Here is a 16275-nt window from a genome sequence, read left to right on the forward strand (position 1 = left end):
TATTAATATTATATAAAAATATCATATTTAAAAAATGGTAGAGCCAGGGAATGTCTTGATCACTGCATCTCCTGAGTTCTGAGGATTCCAGTGTTTAAAAATCAAGTTGAGAGGAATATACCGGCAAGCTAGACTTGGTGGGGAGAAAAATGTAGAGTGTAGGTTTCTATCAGGTAAGGCAAAAGTGGACGAATGACATCTGGCGTACATGCACAAGTTGTATAACCCCATAACCCAGTGGTGTGCAGCACTTGTGCATACTGGTGATGTAACCCTGGCTCTAAAGGAGTCAAGACAGGACACTGCTTAGGGGTCATCTAGATAGGCGTGGAAGCTGACCTGTTGGTTTGCATCATAGAGTTTGGATCAGTGAGTTGGTTTAGGATCAGTGAGATTAGAAGACTAAAGACGGTGAGGTGGGGAAGTAGAGAAGGCAACTTTTTTAGGCAAGTGGTAGTTGAAGAGCAAAGAGATGGGCAGTATTAGTAGGAGGTTGGTGTACGAACAAGAACTTTTTTTTAAAGTTAAGTAGAACTTAGAGTGTGTTTGTAAATGACATGACTAACCCAATGTTGATGTCAGAGAGACTGGGGTGTCCCTATTATAGAGTTGTGGTGATGGGAAGGTAAAGAGGTTTACAGCCCTAGTGGAAAACTCCACTTAAAAGAATGGAGCCACTATTTGTATCTGAACAACTGAGAAGACAGAAAACATGGATGTTCATTGAACTGAAACTTCCAGAGGCAGAGGGGCAAAATAAGAGGTGAGAACAGGATGGATAGAGGGCACAACAGATTCTGGTAGGGGCTGTGGGTGCTCTGTGAGTGTGCGGCAGTTACTACTCCTAAATGGCAAGATCAGTATACTAACAAGATACTAACAAGGATGAAAAAAAGGATACTTGGATGAAAACCAGTGATACTTAGATGAAAAATTTTTAATAAACAGAATACACAGTCAACTGAAAAAAAAGTCAAAAAACAAAAAAAATGGGTGTGTTTGTGCGGTGAATTTATGAACTAGTTGGGGGTAAAATGATAAAGCTTACTAAAGATTGCTATTTTTTTTCAACTATATGTAAGATAAGATCCTCAGCCAGGAGTTGCAGGGCAGGAATAGTGGTGTGATGAGAGAGGAAAAGACTTGAAGTAATTGCTCAGGAAGTTTCCAAGCAGATAAAGCAAGGAAGCATTGGAGGGTTGCAAGGTAGCGCTGAGCTCCTCTGGGGATTGTGGTCACGAAGTCAGGGCCAAAGTGGTTGGCTCAGCATCTGATGGTCTCAGAGTATCAGCTGGTGGATGCTGATGAAGAAAAGATACAGTTTATTCACAGGGATTGGGTTTTATAGTCGCATTCCATAGTACTTTAGAAAATTTGTGTGTGAGTATGTGAGAGAGAGAGCCACTGAATGACTGAGAGTCTGGGGGTGGGGGGAAGGGAGAGGAAGTTGAGAAGTTGAGGGTACTTGAGAAGGATGATTGCTTGAGCTTAACAAAGTATTTATCAAATATATGATCTACTTATAGTGGATATATTTAATAATGCATATATTTCTAGGACTGTCTACTTACGTTTTTCTATATGATATGATTAAAGATATATTTTAATGCTATTGTTTGAAACACTCACTTTGTTCAGGCTTATTTTCTAATGTCTTTTTATTTCGGTCTTTGAAAATTAACTTGATTTTTACCTCCTGGAACTAATGAGCAAATAACCAGAAGGTCCTGTAAGCAAAACCAAAAAATGCATACTTTGTTGTGGTTGGACCTGTGTTTGGGAATTCTGTGAATTGTGTTATGTCAGCATCCTGCTTATGGAATAGGCTTATGTAAACAATGGGAGTTGGGCAGTTCTATGAATGAGCAACCCTCCTTCTCACAGAATTAATCACTGCAATTCTCCAGATTTCTAAGTGTTTATTTCATAGTGAAAAAAAAATAAAACCTCTAAAAATACCAAGCCAGTTAGGTTTTTATTGTAAATCATTTCATTAAACTTTAATGGCACATATAAATTTTAAAAAGAAAAAAAAACTTTGAAAGCAGAATTTTGAAGGAAAATCTGTCTACAGAAATCTGTCTACAGAAATCTGTCTGCAGTTATTTGTTTTGGCTAGGGATCTAGAAGTGCAAAAGAAAGGGAAATAACTCTGTTCCATCTTTTAAGTGAGAGCAATTGGTACAACTAATTGATGTTCTGAGAATTTGAATAATAGCATGCCAGAATGCACAAATACTATACATTCTTGAAAATAATTACATATACCTAGTTTTAAATGAAAAGAAATTCTTTTTAATTTGACTTAAATTTCATTTATAATTGTTTATTTGTAATAATATTTTTTAAAAGAGCAATATCACCTTATCATAAATTTGCATATCAAGAGTGAAATGAGAACAGAATTAGAATGAATTAGGCTTCAGGAAAATAGGCAGAGACCTACAAGTCATACAATGAAGGATTATTAGCTGGGGCATAGAGGTGGACTTGAAAAGAAACCTTTAGCAAAACAAACCTAAATACTTCATTGTTTCAGACTTGTGGGTAACAATTTTAGAGATACATGACTTATTGATTATGAAAATTTATAAGTATAGACAATAATAAGTATCCAAAGACAAACTGACGTTTTGCTTTTAACTGGGCAGGAATTTTCTGGCTCCCAGGAGTTTTTAACCTTCTTTATGGGACTAAGCAATGCAAGTTCTGGGTCTCTGGCTCCTTCTGACGTGTCCTTTCCCTACAAACAGTCTGGGGTGGAGGTGGGAGGGTATGATGTTTTGAATGTGAAGTCATGATTGCAGGCAGTGGAGATTTTTATGGTGAGAGCAGTATGAAAAATGCCAGCTTACATGCTTTCAGGGAAGCTTGGAACATGGGCCTTGAGAGAAAAATTGAGCATCATGTCTCTAATTTAGGAAATTTGAAATTATTTTTTGGTTATAATTGTTAATATTTGACTTATAGGCAAATGGAATTATGAAATAGAATGCATCAGAGACCTCTTAACTCTTCTGGTAATAACATTGTCTAGAAGAGTAACTTCTAGATATTGGCCTGTCTTAAGGAAGTTGGTTCCGCCCAGTCACTAAACCAAGAGAATTAACATTTATCTCCTACTATGAGTCAGATCTGTAGCAGGTGACTTACATACATACAAAGGATTTATTTATTTATATATGTATATATGTATATATATATATGTATTTGTCAGGTATTATTGTCTCCCTCTTACAGACAAATAAATTGAAACTTAATGACAGTGATTTTTTTCCTTTTGACAGACAAAACATGTCTGACTCCAAGTCCTGGGATGTTTCCACACTGAAAGTATCCTACTCAGTTCCTTCAGGAATCTTGCTACATGGGCTGATCTAAGGCTTATCCATAGTACCACTACTACAATAGATACATAGTATTTGTTTTGTGTTCTGGAGTTAGGATGGTGACCCTTAAACTTCACAGTGTAGTAAGTGGGCAGTGGTCCTGTTGGAAAAGCTGATCCTAGAGCTATCCACCCAGAGATTTGATTAAGTGGACTGTCAGCTTGCCTGGTAGTACAATCCAGATGGTTCAGATATAGGTATCTCTACATCACACTGAGGTAGGTAACCAGTTCTCTCATAAGACTCCTCCTCGATGTCTTCATACATGTTTTACTGATGCTGTCACTGTCAGATAAGTGTATGTAAAACTAAGCATTTATGATGATTCAGAGAGAAGTTGGGCCTTGGCTATAGTAATGAAGAGACAGAATATTAAAGGTACCTAGAAACCAGGAGTGGGGTTATCTGGTTGTCAGGTTATATTTCATCTTTACCCAAGCTAAAATTTAAGATTATAACAGCTACCAATTATCAAGAGTGTTCTGTGAGCCAAGACTCTATGCTGGTTAGCTCCCATACATGTGTCCACTTAATTTTATAACTAACCTGTGAAATCAATTTTATGGTCTGTATTTTATAGGAGAGGGAACTAAGAAACCAGAATACTGTATTTTTAAAAAAATTACCCCAAAGTCATTGTACCTAAGACTCCAAACAAGATTTTAGGATCTTTTTTTATTCATATATCAAATTATATAAATTATATATTAATATAGTCTCATAAAAGGAGTCTTTAAACAATCCAGCACAGCAGTCTTCTTCTAACTTCAGACTCCTTTACATAAGTAGTTTTTGACATCAATTAACAATAAATTCTTCTAGTAGTCTTTTCATTTATACATGAAAATGCATTCATGGAGAACATGTTTCTTTTCTCATGAAGCCAACCTACTTTTTTCACATAATACTTTTCCTGAAACTTTATCAGTCATAAAGTCTTTTTTATATTGCCAGTATTCATCTTTGTGCAAGAGACAAGAATAATAAAAAATTATAATCCAAACTATTTGTAAAAGTAGATATGTGTTTAAATCAGAGCTGCTTAGCCCCAAATGGTTTTTTCTCTGCTTTGATTAAGAATTTATTTTTTAAAATAATATAATATTTTATTTTTACATCATTTTGTGCATTTTTCCATCTCAGTTGTAACCCCATGGTCTTTCCATCACCAGATCACCCATGTGCCATCACCATAGTCCAGTCCATTTCCCTCCCCCTACTGTTTTTGATCCCATTCCCCACTCCACCCCATAAAATGTCTCTGGTATATAGCTGTTCATTATTATTATTATTTTCTCACCTGGTCCATTATACTCTTGCTATGAGAGAAACCACCCAGATGGCTTTTTATTGAGGGTATTTGGCCCTGTCTTTTTGGTTGTCACAGCTTGGAGGGAGTTGCTACTGGCACCTAGTGGGTAGAGGCCAGGAAAGCGCAGGACACCTTTCATCTACCCACAAAGAATTCACAGGCTCAAAATCCAAGAAATGTAGAGACTGAAAAAACTTGATTGTTTCAAAACTACTCATGTAAAGATATTTTAGTAGCCCTATGAAGGAGCTTTTTAAATGTATGGTCTCTTAACATTTTTACTTAAAACTGATGATTTAAAGGATTTAATATCTTCTGAAGAAAAAAACTTAAGAAGGGGAAACAAAATACACTGATTTTTTTCCCTGACTTGGAATCCTAGTTGAACTTCTGTACATCTCAGAGTGTGATTTATGAAAGAAGCAAAGTAATCAATGGTTAGTTATTGTAACTTCTAAACCATATAATGAGGAAAAGCGTTCCTCAATGCTTATTTTAGGTAATTAGATTTCCTTTAGTAGTAAATGTTTACTGGATTAAATTTTGTCCACTTACACTAAAGTCGATATAGATTCTGTAAAATTGGAAATCATTAAACATTTTAAATATTGGATTGAAATAAAAGGAATGATGACACTTGTAGATTAATTAGATGAGCCCCTAGTAAGACTAAAAAGCATGACTATTAACTATTGGAAACAAATTATTGGGCTGTGGATTGGAAACTGTGCATTGTTTTTGTGGCATTGTTTAGATTAATTTATTGAGCTGCCATTTTCTGTTTGCAGGAAATTGTGTGTAAGTTCTATATTTTGTCTGTTTTCATTGCTTACAAAGCCTAAGCATTCATTACTATTTTGCTGAAGGATGCATTATCATAGATTTTTGTAATGAAAATGAGGGCTTTTCTCAAGAAGATTTTAAATTAAATTTTTTTAAAGATTTATTTATTTGTTCATACAGAACTGTGGTACAGGCCAGAGACTCAGGGGTGGCGGAGGATTCACCAGAAACAGAGCGGGGAGCAAAACAGGCAGATCGATGAAGTACACTGCTGAGGGGAGCAGCGGGCGGGCTCGTCAGGAGAGGTCTGCCACGCCATGTGGTCTCCTCCGGGGCAGGCAGGAATCAAACTCATGCGGAAAAGGCTTTAGCTTTTCAGTGCTGTGCTTTAACCCGCTGTGCCACCAGGGAGGGCCTTAAATTAATTTAAACATGCTTACATCGTAGAAATAAAAACGTACCTTAATTGAGGCCTTTTTTTTCTTGTCAGTTTGGATTATATCAAGTCTGCCAATTATGCATTGAAATATCTTTTAATTTAATTAATTTGTAAATAACAAATACCATGAAAGCCTAAAATCTTTTGTAACTGATAGAATTCTACATAACTTTTTTTTTTTTTAAAGATTTATTTATTTGTGCATACAGAACTGGGGTACAGACCAGAGGCTCAGGGGTGGTGAGAGGCTTCACCAGAAACAGAGTGGGGCATAGAACAGGCAGATTGACGAAGTACACTGCTGAGGGGAGCAGCGGGCCGGTCAGGAGAGGTCTGCCACGCCATGTGGTCACCTCCGGGGCAGGCGGGAATCGAACTCATGCGGAAGTGGCTTTAGATTCTCAGTGCAGTGCTTTAACCTGCTGTGCCACCAGGGAGGGCCTACATAACATTTTAAGCAATGTTTATCTTGTTTCTTTTGTAGCCATATCACCAGCAATGATACACATTCTATCTCATAAGATGACAGTATTCTTCTAATTTCAGATTTTTAGAAGTGCTAGTAGCTATGAAATTAATAACAATATAGTAATCCCCTTATCTGTGGGAGATAAGTGCTAATATCCTCAGTGGATACCAAGCTCTAGGTATATTTTTCCTATACATATATATCTATGTTAAGTTTAACTTAATTAAGCACATAAAAGATTAGCAACAATTAATAATATAGCAATTATAACAATATTTTACTGAAAAATACTTACATGGATATTGTCTTATTCTCTCTCTCTCTCTCTCAAAATAAGTGATTGTATTGAAATATGTTCTATGGATAAGACCAAGGCTGACTGCAGTTAGCTGAAACGGAGAAAAGTGAACCATAGACAAGGGGTAGGGCCAACTGTAATGATATTACCTCCCTTAGAAATCTCAATATTGTGAGTGCTTCACATCAACAGACTCAATAATTATTTTGATGGTGTGAAATATTTCACTTGCTTTATTATACTTTGATAGAATCTTATCCAGAAGTAATTTGAGGAATTTACAGTTCTGCCATGTATGTATATTATCTGGTTTGGTGCATCTGTTTTTAAACTTTGTGAAATGGAATCACACTTCCAGTTTATTTATATAATTTTCTTCTTACTCTTATTATGTGTCTTGCTTCATGCCAGGCTTTCCTTTAGAAAAGCTTCTAAAATTCCACAAAACAACCTCTGTAGGAATTTTAATGGTACTTTGCTAAGTCTGTGTGACATACACTTGCTTTTTTCTTGACATTGAAATATTGAATTTTTCTTGCCAAGACCAGAGTATATATTTCCATTTCTGCAGGTCTTTTTTTTTCTTTTTTAATGGTATAGCATTTAAACCTTTGTTTTGTCATGTAGTGTTATCTACAGACTATTGCTCATCCATTTTACGTTATACAGGGCAAGTTCTTTCAGTGGAATAATATATTTTGTGGTACTTATATGTTACTTTTATCTTCAGATAGTCTTGTTGACAGGGTGTGATGATAATTTAAGATTGTGTTAAGAAAATTAGCCAGTTTTCACTATGGCATGATTTAAAAAATATAAATCACTTGTCAGTGATTTCATTAATTTCAGAATTTTAATATTTCTTAAGTAAACAAATAGTTCTAGGACAGTAACATATATGTTTTATTAGATAATTATATAAAATGCCCCTTAGAAACATAAAAAGGGAAGTGACTAATTCAGCATTTGGGTGCACATGTTTTAAATGGTAAAAGAACCTGTAATAAATACCTGTCAGGTATTTAAAATGGCAGTGTTTCTGCTTGACAGAGAGATTAAATATGTTTTACTATAACTTGAAAATTAATATTTTGGTCCAAAAATAGTTGAAGAAATTGAACTAACAAAATCTGTGTCTATCAAGCTATAGAGAAGATTTCAAAGATGTGTTTATATGCATTATAATTTTTTAAATTTACGTATGACTGAGACTGACTTGTAATTTTTCAGTACCCTGTTAGCAAAGATAGTCATCGCTGATGCTTCTCCTGTCCTTCCAGGTGCTCTGATATCTTGACACACAGGTTGCCACAGGCTGGGTAGCCCCAAAGCGGTGTATTATTTAGTGAAATTGCTTCCACACCAATATGCCAGGTTCCAGTCAGTATTACCAAATTAAGTAAAACTCTTTGAAGTAAAAGTACATAGTAATGTCATTTTTCTCCTATTATTTTATAGGCATTTTATGGGCTGAAGCTTAGAAAGCAAATTGTGAAAAGGAAAAGTTATCATTTTATACTGTAGCAACACCAAAAAAGGAATTCTGTGGTTGTTATATTATTCAGTTAAAAAAAATGAGCAAGTCATTCTACTGAGTTTGATTTAGTCTATGTTTATTAAATACCTTTTGTGGAAAGTGCTGAGGGCTAGTTAATAGTTCCTCTAGGGAGCATGAAGATTAGTAAGGCAGTCCCTTATTTAGAGAGCCTGAGTGTGTGGGCTAATAAATAAAATGAAAACACTCATAATTACAAAGGAAGGTAGAGCTTGGATGGCTCTATGAGAGAAATACAAATAAGATACCGTGAAGATTTCAGGAGAATATGATTTCATCCTGTTAGAGAAAAATAGGTTTTGAAAGATAGGTATAATTTTGGCGATGGATGTGGATTAAGTTTCTTAGGTGAAAGAAATTGTGTGTAGAGCAGAACAGGGCTGGGTAAAGGCCGTGATCAGTGGTAAGCTTGATGTCACTAAACCACAGGAACTGGAGAAAGATTGGGAGAAGTAAGTTTGGCCATGTGGGCTGAGGCCATATGGGAATAGCCTTGCTAGGAAATCCAGTGAACACTTGAATGGTGACTAGAACACTTTGCCATGTTTTTACTGGACCCCATTGTCCCTTTCCTACTTACTGCCTCTCTCTCTCCTCTCTCTGTAGTCATTTTCCTCTGTCTGTTCCAGCCAGAATCATACATAGTCTCTTTCTTGTCTCCTACTCCTTTCTTCCCTTTACCAGCTCTCAGAATCAGCTCAGAAGTCATGGTCTTTGAGATCTCTCTGAATGCTACAGTTAGAATTAATCATTATTTCCTCTGTTCCTACAGTGATTGTCTTCCCCATCATTATAACACTTACTACATTCTGTCTTGTATTATTAATATTTTTGTCTCTTTCTCCTTGTATCAGATTTTAGCTGCTTAATATCACAATAGTCTCAATAGAGTGGTTTATATACAAATCACTCTCAATTTTATGTTCACTGAATGAATAAGTAAGGGAACCTTGTTTACAAAGTTTTTTTTTTTTAATTATGCATTAAAAATATATGGGTAATGTATCCCAAAGTGGTAGAAATTTTAATACTTTAATACTCACATGAAGAAATTGTTTGAAGCACAAAATATGTGTTAAGAATATTGACCATATTTTGGCTTTCCAGCTCTTTGCCTGAGCAAAACCCACAGACCCTCTTCTATACATTGACAGTGCTCCAAACCACAGCTTCCTTGCTCCGACTTTCTTAACCTGCCTGTGAGTGCACTGCCTCTTACAAGATGGAGCAGATACAATGAGGCAAGGACAAAAAAAGAGCACCTGAAACAAAAGCAGTGGTTTTCCCTAATTTATTTAAAACTTTTCTCGTTATCAGTTCACCTTCATGCTAGAAGGAATTTTTAAATGACTTTTTTAGACACTAGTATACTTCTTAAAATTCTGACAGAAATCAAAATTAGGCATGAAGTTGTTTTGGGCACAGCTGTTGGTTCTTGAAATTTCCATTGATGAAAGGTTTTTAGATCACAAGTCTAGGCGATACATTTGCACATTTTCTTTATGCCCTTCACGTCAGAACCTGTTCATTTACACCTGTGTTCTTTTTGTAGATATTGATTTGTGTATTTAGAAGCACATTATTAAAATTAAGGGTTTGGAGTAAAGGATCACTGCTATTTCTCAAGGCATTTTAAAACCTGTGATACAGCTGTATAAGTTTATTGTTGAACTAGAGCAGAATCCCTAATAGAATGTTTAATGGTTATATCTTTAGGCTGTTTGCCACTAGGTGGCAGTAAAAAAATATTCTTAGCAATGAGAATTGCTTATAATTTTACTTTACTTTACTTTACTTTAAAAAGAGATTTGAGGTCTAAAGTTGGAGAGAATAAGATTTATTTTGAAGATACAGAACTATTGCCAGGCCCCAGTATGTTTTTTTTTTTTTTTTTAGGATTTATGCTTATTCAGGAATAAAGCTCTTGTATCCCTACATAGAAAATGCCTTTAGGGAATTACGTAAAATACAAAGAAGTATGCCAATTGTTTTTATGAAACATTTTTATGATGAAACATAAGATAGTAATCTAGTAATCATAGAAAATTTGTAAATAGAGATAGTGTGACAGAAATCAGAGGCCTTCCTGTACACAAACAACCAATCAGAAGAAACAGAAATAAAAAAACACATCCCCTTTTCAATTAAAAAGAATCAAATACCTGGGAATCAACCTAACAAAAGAGGTAAAAGACTTACACAAAGAAAATTATAAAACACCGTTAAAAGAAATACAAGAAGACACCATAAAATGGAAAGACATCCCCTGCTCATGGATCAGGAGAATTAACATTATCAAAATGGGCATCCTACCAAAAGTGATACACAGATTTAATGCCATCCCAGTAAAAGTCTCAATGACATTCTTCAAAGAAATTGAAAAAATACTGATGAGATTGCTATGGAACAACAAAAGACCTCGAATAGCCAAAACCCTCATGTCTAAGAAAAAACAAAATGGAGGCATTACAATTCCAAACTTCAAGCTATACTACAAAGCCATAATAATCAAAACTGTGTGGTACTGGATCAAGAACAGACATACAGACCAGTGGATTCAGATAGAAAACACAGATATAAACCCACAGGCTTATGGACAGCTAATCTTTGACAAAGGAGCAAAAAAGATACAATGGAACAAAGAAAGTTTGTTCAGCAAATGGTGCTGGGAAAACTGGGAAGCTACATGAAAAAAATGAAACTAGATCACTACCTCACACCATACACAAAAATCAACTCGAAGTGGATTAGAGACCTAGACGTAAGAATGGAAACCATAAAATACCTGGAAGCAAAGATGGGCCAAACACTACATGACATACACTTCAGCGACATCTTTAAAGATAGAGTACCAATTGCCATAATAGTGAAGGCAAGGATAAATAGATGGGACTACATCAAGTTAAAGAGCAAATGGTTCAGCAAATGGTGCTGAGAAAACTGGGAAGCTACATGCAAAAAAAAAAAAAAAATGAAACTAGATCACTATCTCACTCCATAAACAAAAATCAACTCGAAGTGGATTAAAGATGTAGACATAAGAACGGACACCATAAAATACCTGGAAGCAAAGATGGGCCAAACACTATACATACACTTCAATGACATCTTTAAAGATAGAGCACCCAGTGTAACGATAGTGAAGGCAAGGATAAATAGATGGAACTACATCAAGTTAAAGAGCTTCTGTACAGCAAAAGAGACAAAAACCAGACAGACATCCCACTGAGTGGGAAAAAATTTTCTCATACAAAACTAGCGATAAAGGATTGATCACAAAAATAAATGGAGAAGTGATGAAACTCAACAAAAATAAACAACCCCATCAAGAAATGGGCAGAAGAGCTAAGAAGACACTTCTCCAAAGAGGAAATGCAAATGTCCAAGAAGCATATGAAAAAATGTTTAATATCACTTGTAATAAGGGAGATGCAAATTAAAACCACAAAGAGCTATCACCTCACCCCAGTGAGAATGGCACATCTTCAAACAACTAGCAACAACAAATGTTGGCGAGGATGTGGAGAAATAGGAGCTATCCTACACTGCTGGTGGGAATGCAAACTAATACAACCACTATGGAAAACTGTTTGGAGGTTCCTCAAACTGCTAAACACGGAGCTTCCCTATGACCCAGCAATCCTACTCCTAGGTATCTACCCAAAAGACACAAAAAAACTGATTCAAAAGGATACCTGCACCCCCATGTTTATTTGTTTATTGCTGCTTTATTCACAATTGGAAAGTCATGGAAACAGCCCAAATGTCCAAAAATGGATGACCGGATTAAAAAGATGTGGTACATATACACAATGGAATATTACTCAGCAACCAAAAAAAAATGCAGGTCATTTGCAGCAACATGGATGGAACTGGAAAAGGTCATGCTTAGTGAAATAAGCCAGAAGGAAATGAAAAAATACCAGATGGTTTCTCTCATAGCAGGAATATAATGGAACAGGTGAGAAAATGATAATGATGAACAGCTGTATACCAGAGACATTTTGTGGGGTGGAGTGGGGAAAGGGATCAAAAACAGTTGTGGGAGGGAAAGGCACTGGACTATGGTGATGGCACAGGGTGATTTGGTGATGGGAAGCCCAAGGCTATTGCAACTGAGATGGTAAAATGCCCAAAATGAAGTGAAAATAAACATATATATGTGTGTATGTGTGTGTGTATATATATATATATATATATATATATACACATATATATAATAAAGTTAGTAAGTAATATGTGTAAGTATATGAGTATATATACTTACAAGTTTATAAGTATATATATATACTTATAAGTTTATAAGTATATATATACATATACATACATACATGTATACATATACATCTATGTGTGTGTGTGTGTGTGTATATATATATATATGTACATATATATATATATATAAAAGGAAAAGTAAAAGTAAGGTCAGGGAAGGTAAATGAACTTATTGATTATAAATGCTTGTTTTCACCATTATTCACCATAATAGTCTCCTCTATTTCCAGAAGGTAATATATAACTTTCTGAAATGTTATCTGTAGTTAATTACATGTTTCTGCATACAACCCATTATAAAATTACTTCTTTGTTATTATAGCCAGCATTAATTATTCTAATAAAATGTTAAAAGGTCTATAATCTTGAAACAGATTGTCTTGATATATGGCTTTTATATGCAAAAAAGAAAGATTGTAAAGTATTGATACCTAAAGAATGCCTATAATCCAATTTCAAGAAGAGTATTTCAGAAAGAATACAGTATTTATTTCAATTAGATGAAATTAATATTTCAATTAGATGAAATTAATATTTATTGTCTGAAACACTATATACACTATGTTCATGTAATTATCTTACCAAGTTGGTTACCTATTAAACACATCTTTTTAATACTGAAAAAATATATATAAAAAGAAAATCAAATATTTCCAAGTAAAACACTTTTCAAAAAGGAAAGATTTTTTCCAGACTAAAATAGAAAAAAGAAAATATATGTACCTTTAATATTACCACCCTAGAGTCTGTTAAAATTTGGTGATATTTTCTTCCATTATCTTTTTTCACTCCCATGTATGGATTATTTTTATATTGATGAGGTCATTTCTATGTATAAAAATTTGTACCTCCCTTTCTTCATTTAATATTTTTATGGAACTTGCTAAAGTACTGTTAAAATTTATAAACATTTTAGTGATTTAAATGTACTATACTATGTTATAAAGCAATCATACCTTGCTTTTATGCATTTTTCACTAAGAGATAATACTTATGAATCTTTGAGCATACTTATCACTATATTTGGATTTCTTTCCTTAAATGTATCATCATATTTGAGTTTATTTCCTTAAAAGTATGTGAGCTACTTTAAAAGAATTTGTTTTAGGGCCTTTAGCATATATCTTCAGTGCTCTCTTTTAAGGCCAGCCTTTATCAATCATTGCAATACCTCTGTTTAGCTTACAAACCTCTGGGTGCATATCGCCATAACCTGGCAGTCCAACCATTTTGAGAACTTATTTCATAGAGATGACCACATTTACATGTGACCCAGATCTAGGCCGTGTACTTAATAGGCACTTGCATTGACTTTTAGAAATTTTTTTCTGTTTATGTTTTTTAGGGTTTGTTAGCACATGTGCTTTCAACATCCAGATTTGATATAAAAGAAGCTGGTGTTTTTACTCAAAGTCTTGGCTACACACCTGCAGATTACTACCCTGGCTTGCTTAAAAATGTGAGTATTGTTAATTTATTACTATTGAAATTGTCATTGCTTAATCTAATCTACCATCAGGAAGAATGTTAAATGGAAAGATTTCACTCCTCCAGGAGAGATGTTTAACTTTTCTCTGTTTATCTCTTCTTACCTTGGGTAGATATATGGATATGTAAGGAAGAAATATGAGATGGGAGATTCTGAGAAAGTGGAAAGCCAGCAGGTTATTTAAATCAGCCATCCTCTTTTTCTCGAAGATTTTGGGAGAAGAGATCTGTTTAACCCATCTAAACAGACCTTGTACTTTCAGTAAATTTTGTATTAAAATAACTTGATTGGATTTTATGTTAAAGCAAAATATTCAATAAATAGCAACCATACAAAATTACAACTATTATTTATTTAGACCTTAATATTAAAGCAGTGTTCTCTTCCTTACATTTTAGCCAAACCCAAGAAATTTTAATTTCTTGACATAGGTCTTCCAAAAAATATTAAAGACCTTTAATATTTGTTAATCATTGTATCTTTTGGAAACTTTATGAATGAATAACATTTTAAAAACTAAAAATTATTTATTTATTGGGAAATTACTGATATGTCTGTTGTACATTTCCTTTCATAGGACTGCAAAATAACAGACATTTAACCTGAAAATCCAAATTATTAGTAAATGTGATTTGACACGGCTTTCTTTTATGTTGACAAAATTAAACAAGGAGAGGACAAGTTGGGCAGGGGTGGGGATAGTGGATAGGGAACCTCGATGGAAATATCACTCACACCAAGAAAAATATAACTGATATAACCTAGTGTGCAGTGTGAGTTTAACTTGGGACTGATTTTGTTTTACAGATGGTTTTATCATTAGTGTCTGAACTCAAAGACAATCATCTTAATGGATTTAACACTCAAAAGCGGTAGGTGATAAATGAAACATTCTTTCAAGTTTCAAACTATTATCAGTTTGGTTATGAAAGAAACATTTTATAATTCTTTCTAAGAAAATGCAAATTCATAGTTATGGTGGAGAGATTATTTTAGTGCACTACTTGTTTTATCAAACTTTTTTTTAAACCGCTCCTCTCACTGTTTTAAGACAGTAAATCATACCACTTCTCTTGTTTACCCACTGAGTAAAAAGCTGTATGTCTATGATAGAAAACACAAGAAAGAAGTGTTCTGCTCACTCTGTTTGTGTGTATGTCACTCACACAATCAGAATATTTACAAGGCAACAGATAGCTGATGTACACATCTGAGCTATTTTAAGAATCACAACATTCCAAAATCTAGACTAAACAAATCAAATAGATTCAAACAAATTAAAGGACAATTATTCATATTACAACATGTTTCTTCACTGTGTGAAAGAATTCAGAGTTTTCATTTAGAAAAAAAATGAGAGCATCTGAGGTCCAAGGTCTTTCTGATTTTATAAATCTATTGCAATTAAAACTATATCCAAATGGTCTCTACTCTCAGCTTTAAAAATGTTTTGAATCTAAACCATAAAGTAAGCTATAAAATTAGAAACAGTGAAGAATATCTTTATGTCATTGATTTTGGTAGTGATTTTTTAAGTTATTTTTTACATGATTGTTAATTTTTGAACTGTATTTTTGTGTGTGTTTTTTCCTTCCACATTTTAAAAGGCCACATTTAATAGAAAAAGGAGCATGAAAAAGAGAGGAATCTGCATAGCCTCAGATGAGCTGCTTTCAATATTTGACAGTATTTTAGTTTTCTCCTTGGAGGTAACCCCTCTTTTCTACCCCCATCAGAGTGCCCATGAGCTATCTCCATAGTCCCTTGTGCTCTTTTCTCTCCTGTTGATCCTTCTACCTCCCCTTCCCTGTTCTGATCTATGGTCATTTTGCAATTTTGTCTTTTTCCCAACTCATTGTTCATTTCTCTATATTCCACATATATGTGAAACCATCACATATTTATCTTTTTCCATCTGATTTATTTTGCTTTGTATATTATCTTCCAGCTTTACCCATGTTGCTGAAGTGGAAGTTTCCCATTTCTGCTTAGATTTTGCTACTTTCCCAAACCTGCTACTTGAGGAAGTCTGCTGCTTTGATTTTGCTGTGTCCTGGGGCAGAAGAGCTGTTGGATGTACTTCACTCCCTGTTCACAGGGGTAGCTGTGGCTACCCTGATCACCTTCCCAAACAATAAAGAATGCTTATGCTAGAAAGATGGGATGACAATTTTCCTTATACAAACTGTATAAAACCTCACCATTCCTGTAATTCGGGGCTCAGCCTTTTGGGACTGATCCCATTGAGCCCACTGGTGTGACAAGT

The 16275-nt window shown here is 34.5% G+C and overlaps 1 protein-coding gene across 1 annotated transcript in view; it reads left to right on the forward strand.

The window, feature by feature from the left end:
- The window catches only part of FANCC (Fanconi anemia, complementation group C), a 151242-nt gene that overhangs the window by 59416 nt on the left and 75551 nt on the right, over nucleotides 1-16275 (forward strand). Inside the window, exons 4-5 of the mRNA XM_004685180.2 lie at nucleotides 13866-13979; nucleotides 14817-14881. Of these exons, the coding sequence (XP_004685237.1) occupies nucleotides 13866-13979; nucleotides 14817-14881 (179 nt within the window). The remainder of the gene's footprint in view (nucleotides 1-13865; nucleotides 13980-14816; nucleotides 14882-16275) is intronic.

Source organism: Condylura cristata, unplaced genomic scaffold (assembly GCF_000260355.1).
Source record: "Condylura cristata isolate star-nosed mole 26May11 unplaced genomic scaffold, ConCri1.0 scaffold00017, whole genome shotgun sequence".
Lineage (NCBI taxonomy): Eukaryota > Metazoa > Chordata > Mammalia > Eulipotyphla > Talpidae > Condylura > Condylura cristata.